The sequence below is a fragment of the Schistocerca serialis genome, chromosome 8 (genome assembly GCF_023864345.2).
Source record: "Schistocerca serialis cubense isolate TAMUIC-IGC-003099 chromosome 8, iqSchSeri2.2, whole genome shotgun sequence".
In the NCBI taxonomy this organism is placed as follows: Eukaryota; Metazoa; Arthropoda; class Insecta; order Orthoptera; family Acrididae; genus Schistocerca; species Schistocerca serialis.
Genome location: NC_064645.1, coordinates 629,438,942 through 629,466,351, shown reverse-complemented (window position 1 = coordinate 629,466,351; position 27,410 = coordinate 629,438,942). Strand labels below are relative to the sequence as shown.

At 37.6% G+C, this 27,410-nt stretch overlaps 1 protein-coding gene across 1 annotated transcript in view; it reads right to left on the bottom strand.

The window, feature by feature from the left end:
* Positions 1-27,410, bottom strand: part of LOC126416484 (cilia- and flagella-associated protein 70-like) — a 282,811-nt gene that overhangs the window by 124,178 nt on the left and 131,223 nt on the right. The window contains exon 6 of the mRNA XM_050084221.1: positions 3,713-3,898. Within this exon, the coding sequence (XP_049940178.1) occupies positions 3,713-3,898 (186 nt within the window). The remainder of the gene's footprint in view (positions 1-3,712; positions 3,899-27,410) is intronic.

Below are 27,410 nucleotides of genomic sequence, written 5' to 3'. Positions count from 1 at the left end.
TCAAGACACTGACCTCAAATTCAAGATTGTCGATGTTTTCCTAAATCAAGAATCAAGAATCTTTATTCACCACAAATCATTTCACAATGATTTGGGTTTTGTCAATTTCATACAAGATAAAGTATATACAATGCACAGTAGTACAATGTGTAGCATTAAATATTAGTTCTACAAAGTTTATGCAGTGCATAATAATACAATTAAAAGTTACAGTTTTTTAAAGTTAATGTAATAATCTGGAAAATCAAAGTATTCTTTAATATTATAAACAGGGTGATCTGTCAACCAGCAGTAGCACTTATGTTCAAAACTAATTATATCCATGGTCCAAGCAAAGACTGGTAATTTATTGAAAATTCTGAGTGGGTTTACTTTGTGAGAATTTCCAGTCATTGCTAACCTGTGCCTAGGTGACTTAGCCCTAATATTGTGGTCATGAACTTCCCCCCTGACAACAAGTTCTGTCATATTATTTTTAATGTGAAGTCCTGCAAACAATGTTCCAAATGACCTGTCTTACAAATGAAATGCAAAACTTTCTTTTGTATTTTTAAAATGTTATCGACATAGGGAGAATGTCCCCATATAATAAGGCCATATGATATATACGATTGGAAAAGTCCAAAGTATGTCATCCGAAGGTAATCCATGCTTACCACGTCCCTTAGTTTCAAAGAGAGGTATAATACCTGAGATGTCTGTTAGCAGACATGATTGATACGTTCTTGCCAATTACATTTGGAGTCAATGTGAATACCTAGAAGTTTTACTGATTTAGTTTCTATAACCTTTATCATGCCTATTACAGGCTGTTGTGTTTTATCGGGATGATATAAGAGTTTATTAGCAGTAAACCAGTCCAATGCTATGTCAAGAGATTCTTTTGTTATGTGATTGAATTCAGAGATGTTCTGATGAGAGGTAAACAATGTGGTATCATCTGCGTAACATACAACAGGATGTAGTATGTTGTAAGGCAGGCCATTGATTGCAACAATGAAAAAGAGGGGTCAGAGGATAGATTCTTGGGAACACCTGTGTCTATTTCAAGCAAGGAAGAATGCATATTCCTGACTGAAACGAATAGTTTCCTGTTGTTCAAGTAAGAAGTGATGAAGGCTAAAGTGTTCTCTTGCAACCCATAGTATTCCAATTTCTTTAGTAGGATGTCAACAGGAATGCAATCAAATGCCTTGCTTAAGTCACATAAAACAAGTGAAATTTTGTTTTTGTTTTCAATAGCAGATAATGTTTGATCAATGATTTCAAAAACAGCAGCAGTTGTGTTTTTTCCCTTGCGAAATCCAAACTGAAAGTTACAAAGTAATCCAGTAATCCATGATCTTCAAAGTAGGTATGTAGCTGGTTGTGTATTAGTGCCCCATATTTTTGACAATATAGGCACAATTGAAATTGGTCGATAGCTTTCAGAAAGTTTTTTATTCCCCTTTTTATAAACAGGGATGACTTTAGATATTTTGAGTGTATTAGGAAAAACTCCAAATTCTAAGCATTTATTGAAAATACTGGCTAATGGTGAGCATATTAAGTGTATTGTTTTTTTTTAATAATGTAATTGGGCAACCAGTAGCAATCCATACTTTTTGAATTTGAAAATTTGGCAACAGTTTTTAAAATGTCAGTGGGTGTGATAGGATTCCAGTGAAATACATGTTCATTGGGCACAGGGGTAGCCAGCAGGTCCATTGCAGAACAACTTGTTTCTTTCATACTATTTGTTACTTCCTTAACTGAATTAATAAAGAAGTTATTTAGTACCTCAGGATCCATCAAAAGCACTTGAGTGTATTTGGGAGTGAGACGTTGATTTATAATTTACCATGCTGCCTTGCATTTATTGGGAGCACTTTCTATGTAGTTTTCAGATGCTAGTTTATTTGTGAGGAGGAGCTTAGTTCTGTAGAATTTTTTGGATTTAGTATATGAGTTATAAATTTTCTCTCTCTGCTCAGTCCTGTGAATACAGGCATGCTTGTAAATCTGCTGTAACGTGTGCAAGTTTTCCCTAATTTCAGAAAGTTCTTCAGTAAACCAGTTAAGCATTTTATTTCTAGGTTTCTTTGTAGCTCTAGTTTTTGTTAATGGAGAACAAGAACACCATAGTTCCATAAATTTCTCAAAAAAGTTATCAAAGGCTATTTCTGTTCCCAATATCCCTGGTTGACATTTGTATACCCAGTCCCACTTTTCCTTCCTTAATTATCAATAAACAGTGTAATCAACTCCTCTTTTTGTCCTCTCACCAGTACAGACTTAGGTTCAGTAGTTTTAATTGGTTGCCTCTTATAAGGTGTCGGGAGCAAAGGAGCATGATCAGCAAAGTGTCCTCCTGCAAATGTGACTCTAAAATCTTCCTCAATGAAATTAACTTTAATGTTGTCCAAGCATGCATCCATATGAGTGGGACACTTATTTGTACAGTATAAGTTTAATGATCTTAGCACCGTACATTCAAAAATATTTTTTTGACTTGTTTGTCTGTATTAGTCATTTAAATGTTGAAATCTCCACAGACAGCAATTCTTGTCTTAAATTTCAAAATTTTTTGAATTAATAATTCAAATTTCTCAATAAATAGGTTAACATCATCATCTGGGGATCTATATAGGCTAACTACTATTATGTTTTCATCCAGCAGCTTAGCACAACTGAACTCTGCATGTAGTTCTAAGCTATAAGTTGTTACATCAATTTTAGAAAATTTTGCTCCTTCTCTTACAAAAGTACCTGCACCACCATTCTTTCTCTGCTTTCTACACATGATATCAGTCAAAACATTTCAGGTAAATGTCAGGATAGTAATTCCAAAAGGCCATGACCAACTCCTGTCTTATCCTCATTAAACACAACTGTTTATAATTATATGTGTTGTATATATGGCATCTTTCTTCGTTATATTAAGATGAAAATAATACATCGTAATAGAATGATCCCTGGGAAAATAAATTACAATATGAGCTTGAAAGCTGAAAGCTGTTAAAAGTGCTGCCAGGTGTCAGGAATTTCCTTGAGCTGACCTGGCTGTAGGAGTGTCTTAGTAGCGAAGAATGAATGTATTACAACTTTATGCATGATGTAGCATTTTTTTTTTTTTTTTTGAAGCATCATAGTGTTTATGAGATCATGTCTCTTGAACTGTGTTCCTACAATGATATATTTGTGTAAGTACATTATGTAATGAATAGAGTAAGTAGCAGAGAAGTAATAAATTTAAACATCATGCATGACACAACAGATTTTTCATGTATCTCAATGTTTATGACATCATATCTCCTGATTTATGTTTCGTACAATGATACAATTTTGTAGGTGCATTCAGAAGTGTATGAAGATACTGTATGAAAAACGTTTTCTGAATAGAATTAGTAACAAGGAAGTAATAAATTTAAATGTCATGCATGATATGGCAGTTGTTCATACATCTCACTGTTTATGAAATCACATCTCCTGAACTATCATAGGTGAGTGGTTCTTAACCTGATAGCAATTGTTGCCTGGCAGTAAGGGGTCTGTGTACCAAGTTTGATTGAAACCTGTCCAGTCGTTTAGGAGGAGATGTGGAACATAAACACATGCACACATACACAAATCCATCTTTATAGTATGTATGGATATATTATTCAGTAAAATACTGCATAATGCCATTTTCAAGTTTAATAAAGTGATTTAGCTTGTATGCTCAGTAACTTACTTCTAAATAAAGCTGATTTGCTTTTTCATAGTCTCCTTCTTCAGTTGATTCAATTGCAAAAAAATACTTTTGATCATTGGTTACATCATATGTTTTCTCTGAAGCTTTGTCTCCTCCATCTAACAAACTGTGCACTGTTGAATGCATTTCTTCTACGAGGTTTACATAAACATCGGAGATAAAATTCTGTGGGCAAAAAAATTTTGTTTGATAAATATCTTTCTGTAAAATGTCTATTATGAGGAATTGTGTTAAAAATTTAATTATAAATAATATGTCATACCTAAACAACACTAATAGGTAAAAAACAAAATGGCCTAAGAAATGCAGGGTGAAGCTTTGATTATGCCAACTGCTCATGCTTTGATTATGCCAACTGCTCGTGCTGGTGAAAGATCAGAAAAATCATCAAACAAATGTTGGTTGAAAACTCTGACACAGAAGCCAAACGGCAGAATGTCAACTAGTGGTTACAAAAGGCTCAACAATTTTGTGAAACTGACTAAGGTTCTACATGAACACAAGAAAATTATTGGCACAAAATAAATGAACTTTTCAGCTACCTGCAGCTTCTGTATATAGAGATATATAATTGTAATGCTGGCCTCATGTCGTCTTTGGATGTTATCTCTGAAAATGCTTAAACATAGGTCCAGATATGAAATTATAATTCACCACACAGTATTATTTTATGGAATCAGTTTGGCTTCTTCAGGAAAGGCTGTGGCACAACTCGTGTAGTAAATAAGTTGAGCACAAAAGTTAGAAACTGTCCCACTAACAGAATGTACTTTTTCTTTTGTGGCCTCACAAAAGCTTTAGATACTGTAAATTATAACCTGCTTCTTTGTAAATTGATAAGCTATGGTTCCTCAAGAAAAATCTCTTATTTGGGTGTCATAATATTTAGTAAATAGAAAACAAAAAGTACTTTATCTTAACAGTGGCAAGAATTTCCTCTCTGGCTGGATGCTCTCTCTCTATTACACCAATGATATGACATGGCAATTTCAGTCTGATACTATCCTCGACACAAATGACTTGACTGTGACAGTCTATTGTGAAACTGATTAAAAGTTAATCCAACATATTGAGTAGACACTTGGGGAACTGGAGATATGGATCAAAAATGGTAATTTGAAATTAAAATTAAAAAAAAAAAAAAACAAACAAACAAACAAAAACTATTCATTTTACCACAAAACAATCAGCGCAGTGTATAAGTGAAATATACTACATGGGGAAAAAGCCTAGACACTGCAAACAGTGTCAGATTCCTTGGTGTACTAGTAAACAAAATAAATTGTGGAGCAATCATGTGGACAACTTACTGAGTTGGCTGAACATTCTCACTTCTATCATGGAGGAGGAGGGGTGGAGGAGGAAGGGAGGAGATTAGTGTTTAACGCCCCGTCGACAACGAGGTCATTAGAGACGGAGCGCAAGCTCGAGTGAGGGAAGGATGGGGAAGGAAATCGGCCGTGCCCTTTCAAAGGAACCATCCCGGAATTTGCCTGAAGCGATTTAGGGAAATCACGATGGCCGGAGATGGGATTGAACCGTCATCCTCCCGAATGTGAGTCCAGTGTGCTAACCACTGCGCCACCTCGCTCAGTTCTTCTATCATGAATGTCATATCTAATATCATGAATTTAGCCATAAAAAAAAACTATATTATATAGTTTTTCCAGTCATTGGGCAGAAAATAATTTTCTGGGGTCTAAGAAAATTTATCTACTAGAGGATTTTAGGCTACAGAATAAGCTAACTGAGCCAAGATGGGATCTAAAGGAAACAACACTGCAAAATTTATTTGAGAAGCTAAATCTAATGCTCATTTGAAGCACGCATGCAAGTGTGTGTGTGGGGGTGTGTGCAGGGGGTGGGAGGGGCCAATTTGATGCCCATAAAATATGTAGTTTCTTCTTATTTAGAAAAAGTTGAAACAAATTAGAATGGAATATATTGGGTATGGGTCAATACTTCCAGTATGCATATGTAGTACCACATGTTTTACAAATTCCCCCCATTACTTAGAAGAGATGATAACACATTGATTTCTGTGCTACTTAAGAGGTATTAATGTCAAGAGTTATTACACTTAATTTATTGACCAAAATTGGATTTGATTTTAATTTCACATATTTAATAATTTTTAAATCAATAACAGTTATAAATCCTAATTTCCACTGTTTAAGCATAATCAAGTACTCAGAGACAATGACTACATGTGAGTGAGTTGTCTAGTGAACATATATGTTTTATCTACTTCTGAAGGAGCACTTTGTCTGTAAGCTAAAATATTTTTAGTGTTCTTTTTCATTGTGATTGTATGTCATTCAAAGCCTTCTCTGTGTGGTGAGTAGCAATCTATCCTTTCCATATTGCTGTTATTTCATCCTGAACTTTCCTGTGTGTAATTCTTTATTACTATGACCACATAACTTACTAACTATATTTATTCACATATTTTCTTAAGTTCTTACTAATTAATGTCTAAGTATTTCTTTAGTTATTTGTATTATTTGAACCATCCTGGGATCCTCCTGATTACATGTCATAACAGTAACTACTATTCACTTAAGCATATAATTTTTTTATACGCAGTAAGTGCAAGGGATAGTCATAATTTTTTAATTATCACCTTGTAAAAATTAAGTTATGTAATATTTGTGTTTGTTTGTAGGTAGAAGTCTGCAGTCCAGGTGCACATTTAGAGAGAAATTATATGAAGAATGCTAGGTAGAAATTTATAAAATAGACAATGTTGATGTAAACTCTAACAATGCTTCAAATCTATTCCTTTTCCCTTAAAATAAAGGGTGAAACTGAACAGAGGCAGGTCTAGGGCTTCAATAACTACAAGAATTATAGTATCTTGTGCTAGGAAGAAAGAGCTTGTGTAATATAGAGAATGAACAGCAGTCAAGATTTCAAACACTGAAATGGGAGAGCTGGCGAATTGCTGCTTACAACTTAGTCTTACTATAAACTGGCTTTACTGCTGCATCCACACACTAAATTCAGGAAGGAGGCAGGTACTGGTATGTTGACAAAATTACACAGCCAACTGTTTGGAAGAAGCTGCATAAATATTCACTCAGATCTTAATAAGATTTTCAAGTGATGCAAAGATTACCAACTTGCTTTCAGTGTTCAGCAATGTAAAATTGTCCACTTCACAGAATGAGAAAATGTGCTATCCTGTGACTACAATATCAATGAGTCACAGGTTTTATTTTTTTTTTATTTTATTTTTTTTTTTTAAAAAAAAAAAAAAAGAAGAAGAAGAAGAGAGAGACATAGCTGCTCAATCAACCCTCATGTTTTCCTCTCCATTGTGGCATTATGCAAATGTGTGGAGGAGCATGTGGTCAGCTCACTGCTTTCCTGGCCATTTACTGACTTTCCAGACCATGGAGCCGCTATTTATTATTCAAATAGTTCTTAAATTGGCATCATCAGGCTCAGTGCAGCCCATACCAGTCCTCTCACCAAGGAAAAATCCTTGGAAACAACAGAAATCAAACCCAGGTCTGCCAAATGGCAGTCACCTATGTTCACCACTAAGTTACAGAGGCAGACACTCATATGAATACCTGGGTGTAACACTTTGTAGGGGCATTTAACACTTTAACTGCTCTGGACGTGTTAACATGCATGCCCTTGTACCTGTCCCTGTGTGCTCTGAACATGTTTACATGCACCACCAGTCCTTCTACCTGGTACTCTGAATGTGTCTACGGGTAGACATTGTTTCAAGAGTGCTAGTTCTGTGTGGTTCGCAGGAGAGCTTCTGTAAAGTTTGGAAGGTAGGAGACAAGGTACTGACAGAAGTAAAGTTGTGAGGATGGGGTGTGAGTCATGCTTGGTAGAGGACTTGCCCAGTAAAGGCAATGGTCCTGAGTTTGAGTCTCAAGCCAGCACACAGTTTTAATCTGCCACGAGGTTTCATATCAGCATAAACTCTGCTGCAGAGTGAAAATCTCATTCTGGAAACATCCCCCAGGCTATGGCTAAGCCATATCACCTCAATATACTTTCTTTCAGGAGTGTTAGTTTTGCAAGTTTTGCAGGAGGGCTCCTGTAAAGTTTGGAAGGTAGCAGATGAGGTAATGGCAGAAGTAAAGCTGTGAGGAAAGGGCATGAGTTGTACTTGGTAGAGCAATTGCCCGCGAAAGGCAAAGGTCACAACTTCAAGTTCAGTCCAGCACCCAGTTTTAATCTGGCAGGAAGTTTCATATCAGCGTGCACTCTGCTGCAGAGCGAAAATCTCATTCTGGAAACATCCCCCAGGCTGTGGCTAAGCCATGTCTCCGCAATATCCTTTCTTCCAGGAGTGCTAGTTCTGCGTGGTTCGCAGGAGAGCTTCTGTAATGTTTGGAAGGTAGGAGACGAGGTACTGGCAGAAGTAAAGCTGTGAGGACAGGGCATGAGTTGTGCTTGGTAGAGCATTTGCCTATGAAAGCCAAAGGTCCCGAGTTCGAGTGTCTGTCCGGCACACAGAAGACAATATGTCTAACCAGTATAATCGAGGCACTCAGACTTGAAAAGGTTATTGATTGTGCTATTTGTACAGTCATGATTGGAAAATGATGAACATTTAAGACTTATGGAACATTCAATTATTTCAAAAGATGGGGTGAGAATAGTGGATATTGTTTTAGGGAGCAGAGTGGGGAAAACAACATTGTTTCTGTGGAGGGCAAAGGAATAATTGAGCTGTCACTGACACCTGGGAGATTTGGACTAAGGAAGCATTATTACAGTAGTGAAGTAAAAGTTTATGTTGGTTATGCTGAAGACAATGTTGAAACTGTAGACAAAAATGTGACTGAACCAGAAACTATTTTTGTAGTTGAATCGAACTCTGTAATTATTGTTGAAAACTGTGATGTGTCTAAAATAGCTAGCAAAGAGGAACATGTAAATAATGTATTTAATGACATAGAAATTCTTACTGAGAGTGAAGTGAACAATTTTTAGAGAAGGTTAAAAATGCAGTAGATAATCTTGGTGTTGACACCATTTTTCTTTCCTGCTTTAAAAGATGAATCCTTGCCTGAAGTGTCAACAGTAGATGAACTTTCAACCCTAGTTACAGAAAACTGTATGGAATCTGTCATTTGCAATTGATTTGTATTGAAAGAAGTACCAGTGATTTTCAAAACTGTATCTGCTTTGTAAAGCTTATTAAGATTTTGTAGTCAATCACCACTTAATTCATGGTTGAAGTACTTGAATGAATTTGGCAGTCACCTTAGAAACAGTAATATTCAATTTTGTAGTGATGCTGTGAATAATGTGGGTTTATATATCAACACCCAACTCTGATGCAAAATTTTGTAATTTTGCCTCTCATACTTCGACAACTGATCAGAAATTATGCAACCTTATTTTGAAACAACACTGTAACAATGCCAATGAAGTGACTAATTTACATGAAATTCGAGATTTTGTCAATAACTATCAAAATGTTGAGCTAATACTTGTTGAGAGAGAAATAGTAACTGTAATCTGTGATACTAAAACTTTGTTAGTTTATGTTCAAATGTCATGTAGTCTCCATGTGAGAACAAATTTAAAAAGATCAACAGTAGAATACAAAAGTAAAGTACCAGAGAGTCTTTGATAATAAATAAATGATTGAATCCATCTGATAAATTGATGGGTAGCAACAAAGTATAGTGATGCATGCAAATTTTTGTTCATCAGTGAACATGTTAATTTCTTGTTTTCTTTTATTTGCCATATGGACTGTAATTTTTCACTACAGTGCATATACTGATTTTCCTAAGCACTGTCTAAATAACATATTATTAAAATTTCCTGGCAGATTAAAACTGTGTGCTGGACCGAGACTCGAACTCGGGACCTTTGCCTTTCGCGGGCAAGTGCTCTAACAACTGCCAGGAAGTTCCATAACAGCGCACACTCCGCTGCAGAATGAAAATTTCGTTCTTGTCACATATTATTGTTAGTGGTGAGCTTTAAAATATTTAATATTTTCTTATCTACATTTTATGTTGAAAACAAGATTAGCTATACTGTGTGATACTCAAATTAATGTATATAGTGGCCTGTATGTAAAGGATCTGGTTACCTACAGGTAATTTGTAAAATTGTGTTCTTCGTTGGAAGGCTGTGGAAATGTAGGGGAGTTAGTTTGGTTTCTGCTGGCATGCTACAGTATCAAAATTAATAATAACTGAAAAAATACAGAATTTATTAAGGATAGTATTGGAGGCAGAGATGTGAATGAAAGCGTTTGTCATTAGTAATAGCTATTTTCAATTATTCCACACATAATCTGAAGTATTGGTGAAACATTGTAGAAAAATAGCTTTATGAAAAATTGAATTATTAAGTTAATATAAACCTAATGAGAAAGAAACTTGTACCATATGCTCATGGGATGGACAAAAATACAGAACATCAAAAACATAGCATATTGGGATGTCAAATACAATGTAGCATGCAGTCATCTTGGAATGGATAAATACAGGTCCCGTATGGCATTCAGGGGAATCGTATACCATTCTACCTGCAAGATAGTGGAAAGTTCAGGTCACAAAGGCTCAATAATATTGTGATCTGGTGACTTTAGTGATTAGAGGAGATGTGACAATTCATCTTTGTGCTCACAAAACCCGTTTTGGACAACGCAAGCTGTATGAACCGCATCACTGTTGGGGAACAAACATTGTACTGTGGGACGGACCAGATCAGCCAAAATGGTCACATAATCCTTGGCAGTACTGTCACAGTATGGAGCAACCACTGGGCCCATGGAATATCATGATATGGTTGCCCAAAGCATCACTGAACCCTGTCCATGTTTCACTCTTGGGATGTAAATGCAGCCAGAAGTTGGAAGCAGCATGAAACAACACTCACCTGACCAAATAACTTTCTTCTATTGCTCCATAGTGCAGGTTTTATGGCTTTGGCAATACGTTTTCCTGTTACAAAATTCCAGCTTGCCCTGCAGTTTCTTGCTTTCAGAATTCCCTTTGTGTTGTTCTGCTGCTGACAATGTGAGAAAATGACATGAATGTTGCCAGAGTGACACCATGTGCACATTGCTTGGGGAGCTCACAGTAAACTTGACCCATGTTGTCCAAGACTTGCAGAATCAAACTAAGAAATCCACCTTTGCAGCACAGTGGCACAGCACACACTACTTTGTCTTCCTCACATCTGTGTGCACCACTCCACTGCCAAAATTTTGTGTAATGGTAAATACGGTGGAGACTATTTTCAGACCTACTAAGAAAATTAGTGAATGCCTAAGATCAACAAAAGATGCTCGTCACCCCCTAGCCACCCCAGGGGTATATAAAATTCCGTGTAGTTGTGGCAGGGTTTACATAGGAACTACAAAAAGAAGCATCAATACACAGTTGACGGAGCACAAAAGAAACTGTCACTTGGGCCATATTGACAAATCGGCAGTAGTGGAACATGTTTTTAAGGACGGAGATCACGAAATAAAATTTGGTGAGACAAGCATGCTAGCGAGGACGTCGCATTATTATACACGTATGTATAGAGAGGCAGTTGAAATCCACAAACATCAATACAATATTAATCATAAATAAGAAGGATTAAAATTGGACAAGATATGGCGGTCGACGTTGCATCAATCACTTGACAATCGATTGCCTGCAATCGAGAGAACAGATGATAGCCAGAGATAGCTACACATCGATGCCACGTGACGTGCGGTGGCGCCCTCTACGATCTCCATATAAGCGGCGGTCCCAGCTCCTAGCAGCCAGTCGTCGACTCACCTCGAAAGATGTTCTCCATAGTTGAGAATGAAACGTCAGGGAGAAGAAGTTCTACAGATCGACCACAGCAACTTAGCCTGGAAGTGTTTACTGATGAAGACGCCGGCTGTGAAAACCTACATGGGATGATTCGACGCCTCTACGGGGAGGAAATGTCAACTAGGGTATGACGACTGGAGAACCTACGCAAGAAGAAAGGTCAACAACTTCGCTCACTCACTTTTCTGCTACGCTGTCGTTGTACCGGTATAGTTCCCAAGTTTTTAAAAGTGAGAAGAATGTTTCATTCAGCACAAGCTAACCGTATTTATTCTCGTATGGAACTGGCATTACTACGTGAGCGGATACATCAGACACGACGAGGACTGGCGGTATGTGATAGTCAACTGCTAAATCTTCATTTACTTATTAGCAATACTATGCAATTTTGTCATTGGAGCAAAGTGGACAGTTTAACATTCAGATCTATGGAGATTAGTGCAGAAGTGTCTTCCAATAGGCAGAAGGAGAAGTTTGATTGTCTACAAGAGGGTCGACAGGAAACACCGATTCCAAACAATTCCCAAATGGTTATTAATTTATCAGAAAAAGAATTGTCTAAGGAGGAACTTTCTGTTCTGTCTAAAGGAGGGAATTTTGCAATCACTCCATCCAAGGTTCCTATGGAGGACATTATTGCTAATATAGAGTCAGGAATTTGTCAGTTACCATCATATTCTGCTGATGAAATTAGGATGGAAACCTCCAGGATATTACGTAAAGCTAAGTCACCCAGCAGTAATCTGTCTCAAGGGGAAAGGAAGGCATTGTGGTAGATCAATGCAGACAAGAATGTTATTATAGTTGCCGCTGACAAGGGAAATGTTACTGTTTTAATGAATACTGAGGATTATCACAAGAAGATCAGTGATTTCCTGGAACCCAGCACATACAAGAAGTTGAAAAAGGATCCCACAACGAATGTGCTGAATGCCACCAATCGTCTCATAAAACAGTCTTCCATTCCTACAGAAGTTAAAAAGTATCTTTGTAAAACGGAGGCTTATCCTCCGAGATTATATGGATTACCAAAGATACATAAGCCTGATGTTCCTTTGAGACCGATAGTCAGCGCAATTGGAGCTCCTACCCAAGAACTAGCCAGATACCTTGCCTCTTTGTTACAACCTTACATAGGCAAAACTGAGAATCATATTAAAAACTATCTACACTTACTGTCGGTCCTAATGACATCCTTGTCAGTTTTGATGTAGTGTCTTTGTTCACTATGGTTCCAGTTGATGAAGCTCTCTCTCATATAGCTGATATGTTCCCTACTGATATAGTGGCCTTGTTCCAACACTGTCTATCTTCGACCTATTTTCAGTACAATGGTGAATTTTATGAACAGATTGATGGGGTAGCCATGGGAAGCCCCCTAAGCCCCGCAATTGTGAATTTATTCATGGAATATTTTGAACATCAAGCACTGCAGTCGGCCAAAAAAAGCCCCTCAAAGTGGTATCAGTATGTGGATGATACCTTTGTAATATGGAATCATGAGGAAGAAGACTTGAGTGATTTCCTGGTGCACTTAAATAGCATCAACCCAAAAATCAAATTTACTATGGAGAAAGAGAAGAATGGACAACTTAACTTTTTGGATGTATCAGTTATCAAACGGTCGGATGGGACCTTAGGCCATAAGCTCTACAGGAAAGGTACACATACTGATCGCTACCTCCATAAGAACTCAAACCACCATCCTAGGCAAAAGAGGGGGGTCATAAAAACACTAGTGGATAGGGCCAATAATATTTGTGAACCAGGCTACTTACAAGAAGAACTAAATCATTTACGAATGGCTTTTGCGAAAAATGGTTATACGAAAAATGAGATTAACTGAGCACTTCACCCAGGTAGAAAAATGCCTAAAAATAGGAGACAGCAACAACCATCAGCTGGAAAAGTATTTCTTCCGTTCATCCATAACATCATGGATCGCATTGGGGAAGTACTAGCCAAGTTTCAGGTGGAGACTATTTTCAGACCTACTAAGAAAATTAGTGAATGCCTAAGATCAACAAAAGATGCTCGTCACCCCCTAGCCACCCCAGGGGTATATAAAATTCCGTGTAGTTGTGGCAGAGTTTACATAGGAACTACAAAAAGAAGCATCAATACACGGTTGATGGAGCACAAAAGAAACTGTCGCTTGGGACATATCGACAAATTGGCAGTAGCAGAACTGTTTTTAAGGATGGAGATCACGAAATAAAATTTGGTGAGACAAGCGTGCTAGCGAGGACGTCGCATTATTATACACGTATGTATAGAGAGGCAGTTGAAATCCACAAACATCAATACAATATTAATCATAAAGAAGAAGGATTAAAATTGGACAAGATATGGCGGTCGACGTTGCATCAATCACTTGACAAACGATTGCCTGCAATCGAGACAACAGACGATAGCCAGAGATAGCTACACATCGACACCATGTGACGTGCGGTGGCGCCCTCTACGATCTCCATATAAGCGACGGCCCCAGCTCCTAGCAGCCAGTCGTCAACTCACCTCGGAAGATGTTCTCCATAGTTGAGAATGAAACGTCAGGGAGAAGAAGTTCTACAGATCGACCACGGCAACTTAGTTCGGAAGTGTTTACTGATGAAGAGAATGTTGAGTTTGCTATTAAGGATCTGTTTGAAGGGGATACTGATGTATGTTTGATTTGATTTGATTTGATGTATTTCGTGTTACATAGGTCCAACTGTGTTGGGTTCACAAGGACGTGGAATGAGTCAGTTTTTTACATATACAATCTGATAATCTTATAGCATATACAGATATTTGAGTACATAATTATATAAAAATTTATACAGTAAATTCTTTGGGCAGCAATACAGAAAAAGAAAATACATATTTTCTTAGAGTCATTAAAGCACTACAGAAAACAGATACAGAGCACACACAGATCCACAGCTCAGGTAAAATAACATTCTTAGTGGCATTATGTCAACTTGTATGATATAATATTAAAATTTTACAATTTATTTAGTCAAAAATTCATCTAGACTGTAAAAAGCTTTTTCTAGCAGAAATATTTTTAGTGCTTTCTTAAACTTACTCTGTCTTTATTTCAGGAGGAAGAGCATTGAATAGTTTTGCTCCAGTATAGTGGACACCCTTAAGTGCCAAGCTCAATTTCTGTGCTCACTGTGTATGTCATTCTTCCTCCATGTGCTATGCTCATGATAATTACTGTTTGGTTGAAATATCTCTATATTTTTACAAACAAAACACATGAGAGAAAAAATATATTGGCATATAGTTGTGTATATTTTAAGTTTTCAAAAGCTATTTCTACACGAGTCCCTTGGGTGCAATCCACATAAAATTCTTAAAGCTCGCTTCTGTGCAAATGAACACTTTCCTTGCTAATGGCTGGTTGCCCCAAAAAATAATGCCGTATTCAATGAGAGAGTGAAAATAGTCATAGTATGCCACTTTTGCAGTGTTAGGTTCAACACATGTAGTGACAACCCGTAAAGCATAGGTAGCAGAGCTAAGCCTCTTACAGAGATCAATAATGTGTGAAGACCAGTTCATTTTCTTGTCAATGTGCACCCCAAGAAATTTTGTTGTTTCCATTCTTTCTATTGATTGATTACCACATGTCACACTTATCTCTCTCTCTTTTTCTGTTTTTGTACAGAACTGAATAAAGCTGGTCTTACTGGAATTTAATGAGAGACCATTCACCTTTAACCAATTAACCACATCTGAGAGTATGTGATTAATGAGTTCCTCAAGATTATCGACTGTTTTACTACTCATAAAAATTGTGGTATCAACAGCAAATAATGTAAATTTACATTGCAGGCTTGTACATGATGGTAGATCATTTATAAAAATCAGGAATAATAGTGGCCTAAGAATTGAGCCCTGAGGTACTCCACATGTAATGGAACTCTGTTCAGAATCTGAGGAAGTGTCACATACTCCACCTGAGCTATTCAAGACAACTTTTTGTTTTCTGTCTTAGAGGTAGCCAATTGCCTGCAACACCACTTATTCCTACCAATTTTGGTTTTTGCAAGAGATTCTGCTGATCAACACAGTCAAATGCTTTGGGTAAATCATAGAAGACATCAAGTGCTAGCATTTTTTCATTAAGGGTTTGTAGGACTTCATTTTCAAGTGCCTAGACTGCGTCTTCTGTTGAACGGCCCTTTTGAAAGCCAAATTGGCTGTTGCTGAGAACTCCATTCTTCATGAGATGATCAGTAATTCTTACATGTATTAGCTTTTCTAGAATTTTGGAGAAAGCTGTCAGCAAAGAGATAGGTCGATAGTTAGTTCAGCTTTATTGCCCTTTTTGTACTGGGGCTTCACAATGGAGAAAGATCTAAAGATATTTGCATTATGCAAGAGGATAACATATGTGAAATAGAAAGTTATTTATTACAGGAATCAGGGCTGGACAGAGTAAAAATAGTGGTGATACAGCCAAATAATTGATATTAATGTGGGAGGAATTACAGATATAGCATTATTAGACTCTGGCTCAAGTTTATCTGCACTTTCTGAATGTTTCTGGCAGAAATTAACTGTTTATGATTAATAGAACTACCAGTTACAGGAGTCAATATTAAGACAGCCACTGGGACATGTAGTAACCCCATCAGCAGAGAAGTATCACTGGAATTTAATAGTAGTGATTATTGTTTTGATATTAGTTGCTTTGTGGTGAAGGATTTGGCATTGGATGTAATTTTGGGTATGGACTTCCTGTACAAATATGACTGTAGTATTTTTGTAAAGGACAGAGTGGTAGAATTTGATGCTGGTGGAAACAGATGAAGAATAAAATTTAAAGGGGAATTAAAAGTGGGTGGGACACTGACTTATTTACAAAGGATAGATGAGTTAGGTGATGAAATGTGTACTGACCAGCAGATATATGACAAAGTAAATGAAATGGGACATTTAAATGAGGAACAAAAGGTGCAGCTTACAGATTTGTGTAAACATAAGCATGTGTTCTCTGACAGACCTGGAGAAGTTGTAGATTTCAATTATGTTTTGAGAGTATTGTCACATGAAGTAATAAGGGCCAAACCTTATCCTATAGCAGTAGTTGATAAAGAGGCTGTAAGGGCCAAGATACAGAAGATGTTGAAGTGGGGCATACTGGAAATGGGGAGGAGTGAGTATTGTAATCCAATAGTAGTGGTGAAAGAGAGAGATGGTTTTATAAGAATAGTATTGGATACAAGAAAGCTAAATAAAATAATAATCAAGGAACATGATCAGCCAGAGAACATGAATGAGCTGTTGCAAAAAATTTATAATGCTAAAATTCTGTCCAGTGTAGATTTGACTTAAGGGTTTTGGCAGGTGCAATTGGCTGAAGAGAGCAGAAAGTACACTGCTTTCTTATTTTAAGGAAGGACTTATGTTTACATTTGTGCCATTTGGTTTATCAATATCTGTAGCAGTTTTTGTAAGGGCTTTAAGTCAGGTGTTGGGTGATGAACTAATGAGAAAATTGACAGTGTATGTTGATGACATTCTTATCATGAGTAGCAATTGGCAAGAGCACTGTCAGCTGTTGGAGCATGTATTCAAGGCTATATCTAAAGGGGGAATGACACTTAAGTAAGAGTGAATTTTTTCAAGCAACATTACTATTTCTCAGTCATCAGCTAGCTCCTGATGGCATTTTGCCTAATAAAGAGAACATCATGGCTATTGTTGACTGCAAGGTGTCAACAAACAGGAAACAATTGAAATCATTTATAGACTATGTTCATTCTATAGGAAGTGTATAAGTGATTATAGCCTGAATTCACTTAACTTATGTAGACTATTAAAGAAAAGTGTAACCTGGTGCTGGACACCTGAGTGTGACAGGGAATTTAAAGCCATAAAGAATAGCTTAAAAAATAGCAAAATTTTGTACTATCCAGATTTGTCTATGCCTTTCTGTATTGGGGCAGACAGCTCAGACTACGGGATAGGGGTAGTGCTAGTTCAGGAGCGGATAGTAGGTGGGAAGACAGAGCACAAGGCAATCGCTTTTGCAAGCAGAATGCTGTCCAAACATGAAATAATGTATGGTCTCTCAGAGAAGGATCTGTTAGCCATAGCTTTTGGATTTCAGAACTTCAGGATATATGTGGAAGGTAGGAAAGTGATTGTTTACACAGATCATAAGGCTCTGAGCTATTTGCAAGAATGTAAGCTGTTAAATAATAGACTCATGAGATGGCCCATGTTTCTACAGCAATTTAACTATGAGATAAGATATGTTAAAGGCACAGGCAACAATGTGGCTGATGCCTTATCAAGATTACCTTTTATTGGAGAAGAACATGAAGGGAATGGAGACAAGAAAGAACTACAGATACTGTATATGAAAGGAGTGAGTGATGAGAAGGAAATCAGATCCATCTGTAAGGACGTGAGGAGACTTCAGAATGAGGACCAAACCTTGAAGTTTACCAAAACAAACTTTGGAAGTAAAGAATATGAAAAAAATTCTAAATATTATAGAATTTATAAGAGGATTTTATTTAGGCGACGGTCTGGAGAAAGAGTGGAAGGTATGTTTTCCATATGAGCATGTGGAAACATTATTCAATTACATTCACCTTAGCCATGAGCATTAAGGGGCTCAGAAATGTTTGGAATTACTACAGGACTATGTTAGTTTTAACAACATGGCCAGGAGGATAAAGAGACAGTTGGCTTCTTGTGAAAAGTGTCAAAAAGTGAAGTATAATACTATTGCAGTACAAGAAGAGATGCAGAATATTGTTCCTAAAAGAAATAGTGAACTGCTCGCTATTGATTTGTTTGGGAGGCTGCCAACAGGTTGGGGAGGTGAGAAGTATGTTCTTTTAGCTGTTGATGTATTCTCCAAGTTTGTAAAGCTGTATCCACTGAAAAAGGCCACTAGCCAGAATATAATTAACAAGCTAGAGAAAGATTACTTTGTAAATGTTATAAAACCAGAGAATGTTCTGTCTGATAATGGAGTACAATTTGTATCTAGTGCGTGGGGGAAGTTTATGCAAAGATCTGTGATAAAGCATATAAGGATTTCAGTGTATCAGCCTGCAGGAAACCTGGCTGAGAGGTATATGATGGAGCTGGGTAGGCTCTGTAGGACACATTCCAGTAAAAAGCACAGCACTTGGGCAGAATATACAGAGGGGTCCAAAAAAATGTATCCACTGTTTAAAAGTCCATAACTTGCAAACTAATTGACGGAGTTGTCTCATTTTTGGTGAAAGTGTAGCTTAAAGTCCAACTTAAAGACATCACTGTAGGTGTTTGAAATGGTCACCATTAACATTCACACACAAACGATGCCACTGAACTGCAGCATGAACTACTGACTGCAACGTGTTCAGTTGGATATTTGCACATGAATGTATGATGGATTCTCGAACTTCATCCAATGTGTGTGGCCTTTGTCGATAAACGATGTCCTTCAGTGTTCCCCACAGATAAAAGTCCAAAGGAGTTAGGTCTGGGGAATGTGGTGGATACTCCACAGCACTTCTATGGCCTATCCATCTTCCTGGTAGATTTTCGTCGAGATACGCCCTAACACAATTTTGATAGTGGGCTGGGGCACCATCTTGTTGAAAGTAAACTCTTCCATCTCTATACAAATCTTGGATGGCAGGTAGAATGGATGTCCAAAGCTTCTGAAGGTACACTTCACTGGTAACTGTGCCATCAAAGAAGAATGGCCCAATCAAGTGCCAGTAAGACAACCCACACCACACATTTACTCCTGGCAAATTCACGGCTTTGTCTACATGGATGTTTGGATTTTTGGCGGCCCAGTAGATGCAACTGTGGCGATTTACTGTACCACTGAGTTTGAACTGTGCCTCATCAGACCACACAATCATCTCTACAAACTCTTCATCATCGCACAGCATGTTAGTAAACCACTCGCAGTACTCCATTCTATGATCTGGGTCGTCCTTATTCATTGCGCGTAGCAATCATGGGATGTAGCACTTCCACTTTTCTGTCTTCAAAATTTGTCAAACACTTGAGTGACTCACTCCAGTTTCACGAGCACACTGTCTCACAGACTTCTGTGGTGAGCGAGTGAATTGTTGTAACACACAACGGGAGTTAGCTGGACTTGTTACTGTTACAGGTCATCCAGATCATTGTTTGTGTACATCTTTAACACAGCCTTCGGCTTCAAATTTGTCTCGAATGCAACGAATCGCTAAAAGTGTTGGTGGCTCTGTTTGATACTCATTTCGCCATTGCCATTGAACCTCATTAATGTTTTTGTACTTAAAATACCACTTCAAAACTGACTTCCTTTCATCGAATGTAAGCCTTGAGCCAGCCATGTTTACTCGAGTAACTAGGTGCAACTAAGAACAAAACAGGCAAATGCCGGGATGGTTCCTCTGAAAGGGCACGGCCGACTTCATTCCCCATTCTTCCCTAATCTGATGAGACCGATGACCAAGCTGTCTGGTCTCCTTCCCCAAACAACCAACCAACCTAAGAACAAAACACTGACTATATGGTGACTGTCATCTGACAAAACAAAAACAATGCACTACAACACTTGTGTGGCGGTTGGCGGAACTACAAACTATTACACTACCAAAGATGAGACAACTCCATCAATTAGTTTGCCAGTTATGGACTTTTAAACAGTGGATACAGTTTTTTGGACCCCTCTGTATAACTGTGTTTGAGGAGCTTATGAACACAGTGAAGAGTTTTGTGACAGGATTCTCACCCTATCAGCTCATGAAAGATATCAAACCAGACAATCTAATAGCAGAACACATGGATTTTCTTCCATCTCAAGGCTTGACAAGTCAAGAAAAGATGCAGCTGGCCAGACAGAAAATGTTAAAGAAAGGACATGAGAGACAGAGGAGGCATGGAGAAAGGTATAAGAAAACAAAGTTCAAGGAGGGAGATAAGATGCTGGTGAGGAACAAGAAAAAAATCCAGTGACATTGATAGCGAAATCAAAAAGTTATTTCAATTGTACCATGGGCCCTTCAAGATAACTGGTCGTCCACACCCTAAAGCGTGTAGGTTGGTATATCTAGTGTCCAAATAGCCATTTGGACTGAGAAATGTAATGGAGTTTGAAAAATATGTGGTGAAAGAATAAAGGGTAAGGCAGTAAGAGATTCCCAAGTACACTATTGTGTCTAGTTAAAAAATTTTAGGGTGTGTGATATGACTATTATATGCAGCTTTAAAAAAAAATTGGAGGCTATGTATATGTGTATTTATAATTAGAGGATTATTTGTGTTACTATGTATGTTGCAATGCCATTGTTTGGTGGTCAACAAACTTCATTATACTGTATGTATTTGTATTAAGTGAATCTGTTGTCGAATGAATTTGCACAACTGGTGTGGGGGTGATAGAAGCCTTGTTGGAAATAGTCATACGGGAACTGAAACCTACTGTATATGTAGTCTCTATTTCTGTATAAATAAGTGTGGAGAATATAGAAGCAGGGAGGAAATCTGCAAATAGTTTGTTTGAAAATAGTTGAGGTTTTATTAAAATTTCTGATGTATCTGTGCCATCTGGAGTTGATACTGGTGTGTGACGGGTAGGATTGTTACTGGGATAGCCATGTATGGCACTTACTAAATATGCAATTTGTATAGGCATATGGGAAATAATTAACTTACTTATTATAAGATGTTAATGAGGGAAGTAAGGGAAAGAACATTAATGGCTAAGTGGATGCATGTACAAGTTTTATGACCTTAGTGAGTTTATTTGCCATTTATTGTGGGGCGGCAGGTGGAAATTATTTGTTTTATAAATGTAATGTAGAATGTAGAAATTATTGCAGTGTTCCCGGCCGATGCACCATATGTGGGGCGGCTGGTGGAAATTATGTTATTATAAAATTTTGTAGAATGGAGAAACACTTCCCGGCCGATGCACTATATGTGGGGCGGCTGGTGGAAATTAATGTTGTTATTTAAAATGTAGAAAAGATGCAATTCCCTGCCGTTTAACCATATGTGGGGCTGCGGGTGGAATTATGTTCTTTAAAATGTTCCTATTATTTATGCTGTTGTTTTGCTGTTCTCAACATTGGCTCTCTAACTACAATTTTGGCAACCAGAAAGTGATTAGCAAAACGTGAAGCCTGTAATTAGAATTCCTAGTGCCCACTTCATCTGAGAAATACACTTATAGCTACAGCTTATAGCTCTGAGGAATTAGGAGATTGTCTGGGATTCATAATCAAAAATGATCGTGAAAAAAAAAACGTTCTCTATATTCTGAAAGTCACAGACGAAAAAAAAAAAAAAAATCCACACAATCTGACTAACAGAGCAGGTCAGAGTCTAATGCGCTGATGCAACTATAACTGTCCAAATTAAATGTTTGAGTGAATGCTCGCCATAATTTGATGATAATGTTCATCAAACGCCACGCTAACTAATGGTAGAATGTTTGTCCCGCGCTGGCACGTGAAAATACGACATACGCAAACTGAAGATAGATAATTAAAATCATCCCAGAATTAACACTTCACTCGAAAATGATTTCATGGTTACGCGACTCCGAGAAACTTAATATGGCATTCGAGGCTGTTTATAGCAATGATACCGACGCGATGCGACTCCCGACACAGATGGTGTGCTATTCAGCGTCTGGAGAGAACTGGGGCCTTTTTTCCTCGCGCAGCACTCTTATATATAAAGCCATGTTGCGGACGGCTAAGGGAACACCTGATCAAATCGGCTCTCCCAACTAGCCGCTGGGCTAGTAATGCACCACATTAAGTTATTGAATAAATCATAGCTTCTTTTGCTGATGGCCGATGAAGCTCTCAATTAAAAATGTGCCTTCAGCACACAGGTAAGTAATCATAATAAAAGTCTGACGTGGCTAAGTCAAATATTTTGGGCGAGAGAATTAATTTAATTACACTACACGCAGTAGACGAGCTCTGAACCTGCGCTTTGGAGATACACTATCGCTATAGTTTTATAGTTATTCAGTTGAAACTTCTCACATCTTTATGATTATACCGGATCTCCCTTCTACTTAAATTTAAACATCCTAGCCTTATTTATTAGCCTACTTAATCTATCTTGCTTCCTTAATTTTTAAGACAAAAACCAGAAAATCATGAATTTCAACTAAAATCTTAATTTGTGAGATACAGAAGACTGTTTCTATTAAATTATTATGAAAAAGGAATCTAAATATAAATTTTTAAGTCTCTAGCTCTTTTCTGTTGCGCCAATGATTTTTACAGAAAAACGTCCAAATTTTGAAAATGGTTAAAGTTATTGAACTGACATTAACACATATTGATTTAGTATTACTCCTGACATGCTAGAACCGTTTCAGGTTATTTACTTGATTTTTAAAGTATTGCGCAACATTTATGACGTCAGAGCTAGTTACAGCAGACTAGCTGGCACACAATGGAAAGACTGATGTCAATTTACTACGGCGTGAGTAGGCTGCTTCCCTACATTATGGTTAAATCTAGTTATCCATGGAAATGGCAGGAAAGAATGGGTTTCAAGATATTGCCACATATTATGTAAAAAATGATATGGGAATTCATGAAAAAATTCGGAGTTTATTTATGTACAGTGATATAGATGTATGGGTGCTTTTTTTTTTTTTTAAAAAAAAAAAAAAAAAGGGAATCTGCATCTGGGAATAAATTCTCTTGGTGCGGGGGTAGAAATATGTCAGAGCTCCTGATTTGGGAACATTTGAGGAGTGAAATAGAATATATTTAATTATGCCATGTTTGTGTTTGATTTGTGTGCATGTTTGTCATTTGTATAAACGACAATAAGAGCTAATCAGTGAACACAGGATGTTCCAGAGAGGGTTTGGATACCCTGACTCCTGGGAAACGTAGGTGTGCATGTCTAGACAAGATTTATGAGGATTTGATTAAATTTTGATAGGATGGCTTGGCTAATGAGAGGAAACATAATACTGCTGGCTGACAAGTTTGGAAAGCTGGCATTCCAATGCATAAAGCTGTGAACACAAGGATATAGTTACAACCACCTCGTGCAACTACAGAAACAACTGTGTAAAAGTGGAAGTGTTAATGTGCAGTAAGCGTGCAACCTACATATATACTAACATGGGCATTTATATAATATAAATTTCTTTGCATTTTGACAGCCCAATCAGACTCAATATGAGACTATCTAATAATGTATTTAGGTTAGATACATTGTCGGATAATGTTTGTAACTTTTCTGATGACAGTACTCACACTGATTAACTCACCACTATAACATTGTTCTACATGTTTTGGTGCTATTATAGTTATGATTAAAATTATATATATATAGTAATATGAATATAATAGAGGGAAACATTCCATGTGGGAAAAATATATCTAAAAACAAAGATGATGAGACTTACCAAACAAAAGCACTGGCAGGTTGATAGACACACAAATAAACACAAACATACACACAAAATTCAAGCTTTCGCAACAAACGGTTGCTTCGTCAGGAAAGAGGGAAGGAGAGGGAAAGACGAAAGGATGTGGGTTTTAAGGGAGAGGGTAAGGAGTCATTCCAACCCTGGGAGCGGAAAGACTTACCTTAGGGGGAAAAAAGGACAGGTATACACTCGCGCACACACACAGACACCTGTGTATATGCGGATGGACATGTGTGTGTGTGCGAGTGTATACCTGTCCTTTTTTCCCCCTAAGGTAAGTCTTTCCGCTCCCGGGGTTGGAATGACTCCTTACCCTCTCCCTTAAAACCCACATCCTTTCATCTTTCCCTCTCCTTCCCTCTTTCCTGACGAAGCAACCGTTTGTTGCGAAAGCTTGAATTTTGTGTATATGTTTGTGTTTGTTTGTGTGTCTATCGACCTGCCAGCGCTTTTGTTTGGTAAGTCTCATCATCTTTGTAATATGGCTATGTTTGGTGCTACTTCATGTTGCCATTACTAAGGTAATGTCTCCATGAAGTGGGGGTATGTAACGTAATGGGGGATAATATGGAGCTCTTCCAAGTGATTCATAATTTAAATTTAAAGCACAGCAGCAGAAATAATATGTTGGGCTGGTGTACTTCAATCAAAATGTTTCATAGTAGAATTAAGTTATAAAGATGTTTAGAACAACTGCCAAGTAAGTTGTTATTTTATTATGAAGACACCATTCAGTTTTGATCTTTGTAGTACCAGACAAGTATTTGTATGTCTCATATTTCGTGCAAAGATGTCATTAGATGAAGGGAGAGGGGTGAAGCTGTGCCAAAACATGGAGTTATTCCTAATTATGTAGTCTGATAGCATGTCATAAATTACTCCTGATTTTAATTTTCTGCACTTAAGAATAAAATTACGTATTAAATGCAGAGTGAAAATAGTGTAATGCAAAATGGACATGAAAATACTTGTTTTGTGTTTTGATGAGCATTGTAGTTCTGTTGCATAGTGTTTATAATTATTATTATCATTATTGCAACGAATTATAAAATTATGTGGTGATAAATGTGTGTAAAATTATGTAATGTATTTAGTTTAGGTATTTAAATCTTATAAAATTGTAAACAAATTGTGCCCATGTTTAGGAATTATTTTAATTAATGTAGTGTCGTGTGACCCAACTCAGGGCTGGGGATATGAGTGGGGAAAGGGGGTCTTTGGTCGTTGTCTGTTGTGGTGGTAAGTTCGGAGTGGCAAAGTGCCGTGAGTGTAAGCATGGACACCAGTGTATGCGAATAAACTGTGAAGGAACAACATGAAAGTGTGTGTAAGCATGGACACCAGTGTATGCGAATAAACTGTGAAGGAACAACGTGAAAGTGTGTAGGCATGAGACAGTAAACCATGTATATGAATTGCACCAATTATTATTTATCCAGATCGGATCTATTTGTGAACTTTAATATCCATGGTCACAAAGTTAAAAGTGTTTCTTTTTTTCTTAAATAAATAAGTTTCAATCTGAACTTGTATAGTGTACCTCATTTTGTGCAAGGTTGTGGTATAGACAATTGTGTATTCAATTCACAGCTGTTCAAAGGATAGTCAATATATGAATCAGTATTAGGGTTGCAAATGCAACTGTTCACTACCAACCTCCTTTGCAGATGAGCCACATGAATAAATAGGTAGTGAATGAGCCTGAGTACAGTTGCAATATAGCTGGCCCTACCAAACCATTATTGAAGTCTTAGAGGAGCAGTTCCGGAAAGCTGTTCAGCACTGTTCGTGAATTTAGGGCACAGTAGTCCTCTCATGGGCAACACAGAGTGTCCTTCTCGGGGTGGAAGTCCAAGGTAGAAGACCATGGATTACATGATGGTCAAATGGTACCCTGTCACAGTGTAGCTTCAAAATCAGTCTTAGTTATAGTAAGCCTGACACTGAATAAAATTTCTGTTTTCAAGCCATGTCAATTCGAATAAAATTCTCAAGCTTTTGATGGCTATCTCTGTCATCTTCATCTGGAGTAAAACAACTGACTGCTGGGACTGATTTACCATTTATATACCCACAATTACGGCTACTGGCACCAATCAGAAAGGGCCAAAACACATTAGTGGAATAGAGCAGTGCATTTGTCATCTCTCGCATGGCGATGCTGAGGACGTGAGGCACGCCAGCCGTATACTGTCAAACACTAAGCTACTGAAATCAAATATTAGCCAAGAGGAATGACATGGCTTGCTTAAGTTTATTGCATGAGAATTGAAGACATTATCATATTGCCAGCCAACAAAGGAATTGCCAAAGTGTTTATGAACACTGAAGACTACCATCTGGAGGTGCCACATTTATTAGAAGATTACATATACTGGAAGCTTAGTCACATTCCGACAGCATCTGGAATCAGGAAGACAGAAAAGTTATTAAAAGAATCTGCTTTACCAGATGAAGTGGTGTAGAAATTAATGCTTTGTGCCACCAGACCTCCCATGCTTTATGGACTGCCAAAGATACATAAGGAACACGTTCCTTATCCTCACATTAGTCATCAGTTCATCCACCTACAAACTGGCAAAACATCTTGCAGTACTATTAGTGCCAAAACTAGGACATTGTGAACACCATGTTGTAAACTCACAGACATTTGTTGAAACACTGAAGAAAATGAAAACAGGCTGAAATGACCTAATGATTAGTCTCAGTGTGGCATCACAGTTCACAGGGGTGCCAGTACAAGACATGCTGGATCTTTTGGCCCAACAGTTTCCACCTGGAATCAAAAAGTTGTTCCATCATGTTCTAATGACAATGTACTTCTTGTATGGCAGAGGTCTCAGCACTGTCTCGTGCAGTTGCAAATTTCTTTTTGAAGCACTTTGAGGAGCAGATTCTGAATTCTGTGATGTTGTGTCTGTCTTGCTTCCTAAGACACCTTCCTGATATGGCCTCATAGTGAAAATACACTACACACTGCAGCAATTCCTGGATTACATAACTGATGTCTGTCCCAACATTAGATTTACCACCAAGATGGAGAAGGATGGCAAAGCTACCATTCTTGGATGTTTTAGCTGAGTGAAAGGCAGGAGACTGGCTTGGTCATTCAGTCTACAGGAAACCAACTCACACTGATCGATATTTGAATGCCAATGGTTTTCACCACCCTCTACACAAGAAAGTGGTCCTGAACAAATTAGAACACAGAGCCAAAGTTATTTCTGACAACGACCACCTAGTCTGAACTGCAGCAATTGAGACACGTGTTCAGAGAGAATGTTTACAGCAAAAGAGACACTGTAAGCACTTTCAGGTGTCAGCAAAGAAGGACACATTGTGAATTGGCAGAAGAAGCCAAGCCGATGACTTTCCTGCCATACTGTGAGGCAATGAGCAGCATGTTTAGGACGTGTACTGCAGGTACCTAGATTTAGACTAGTGT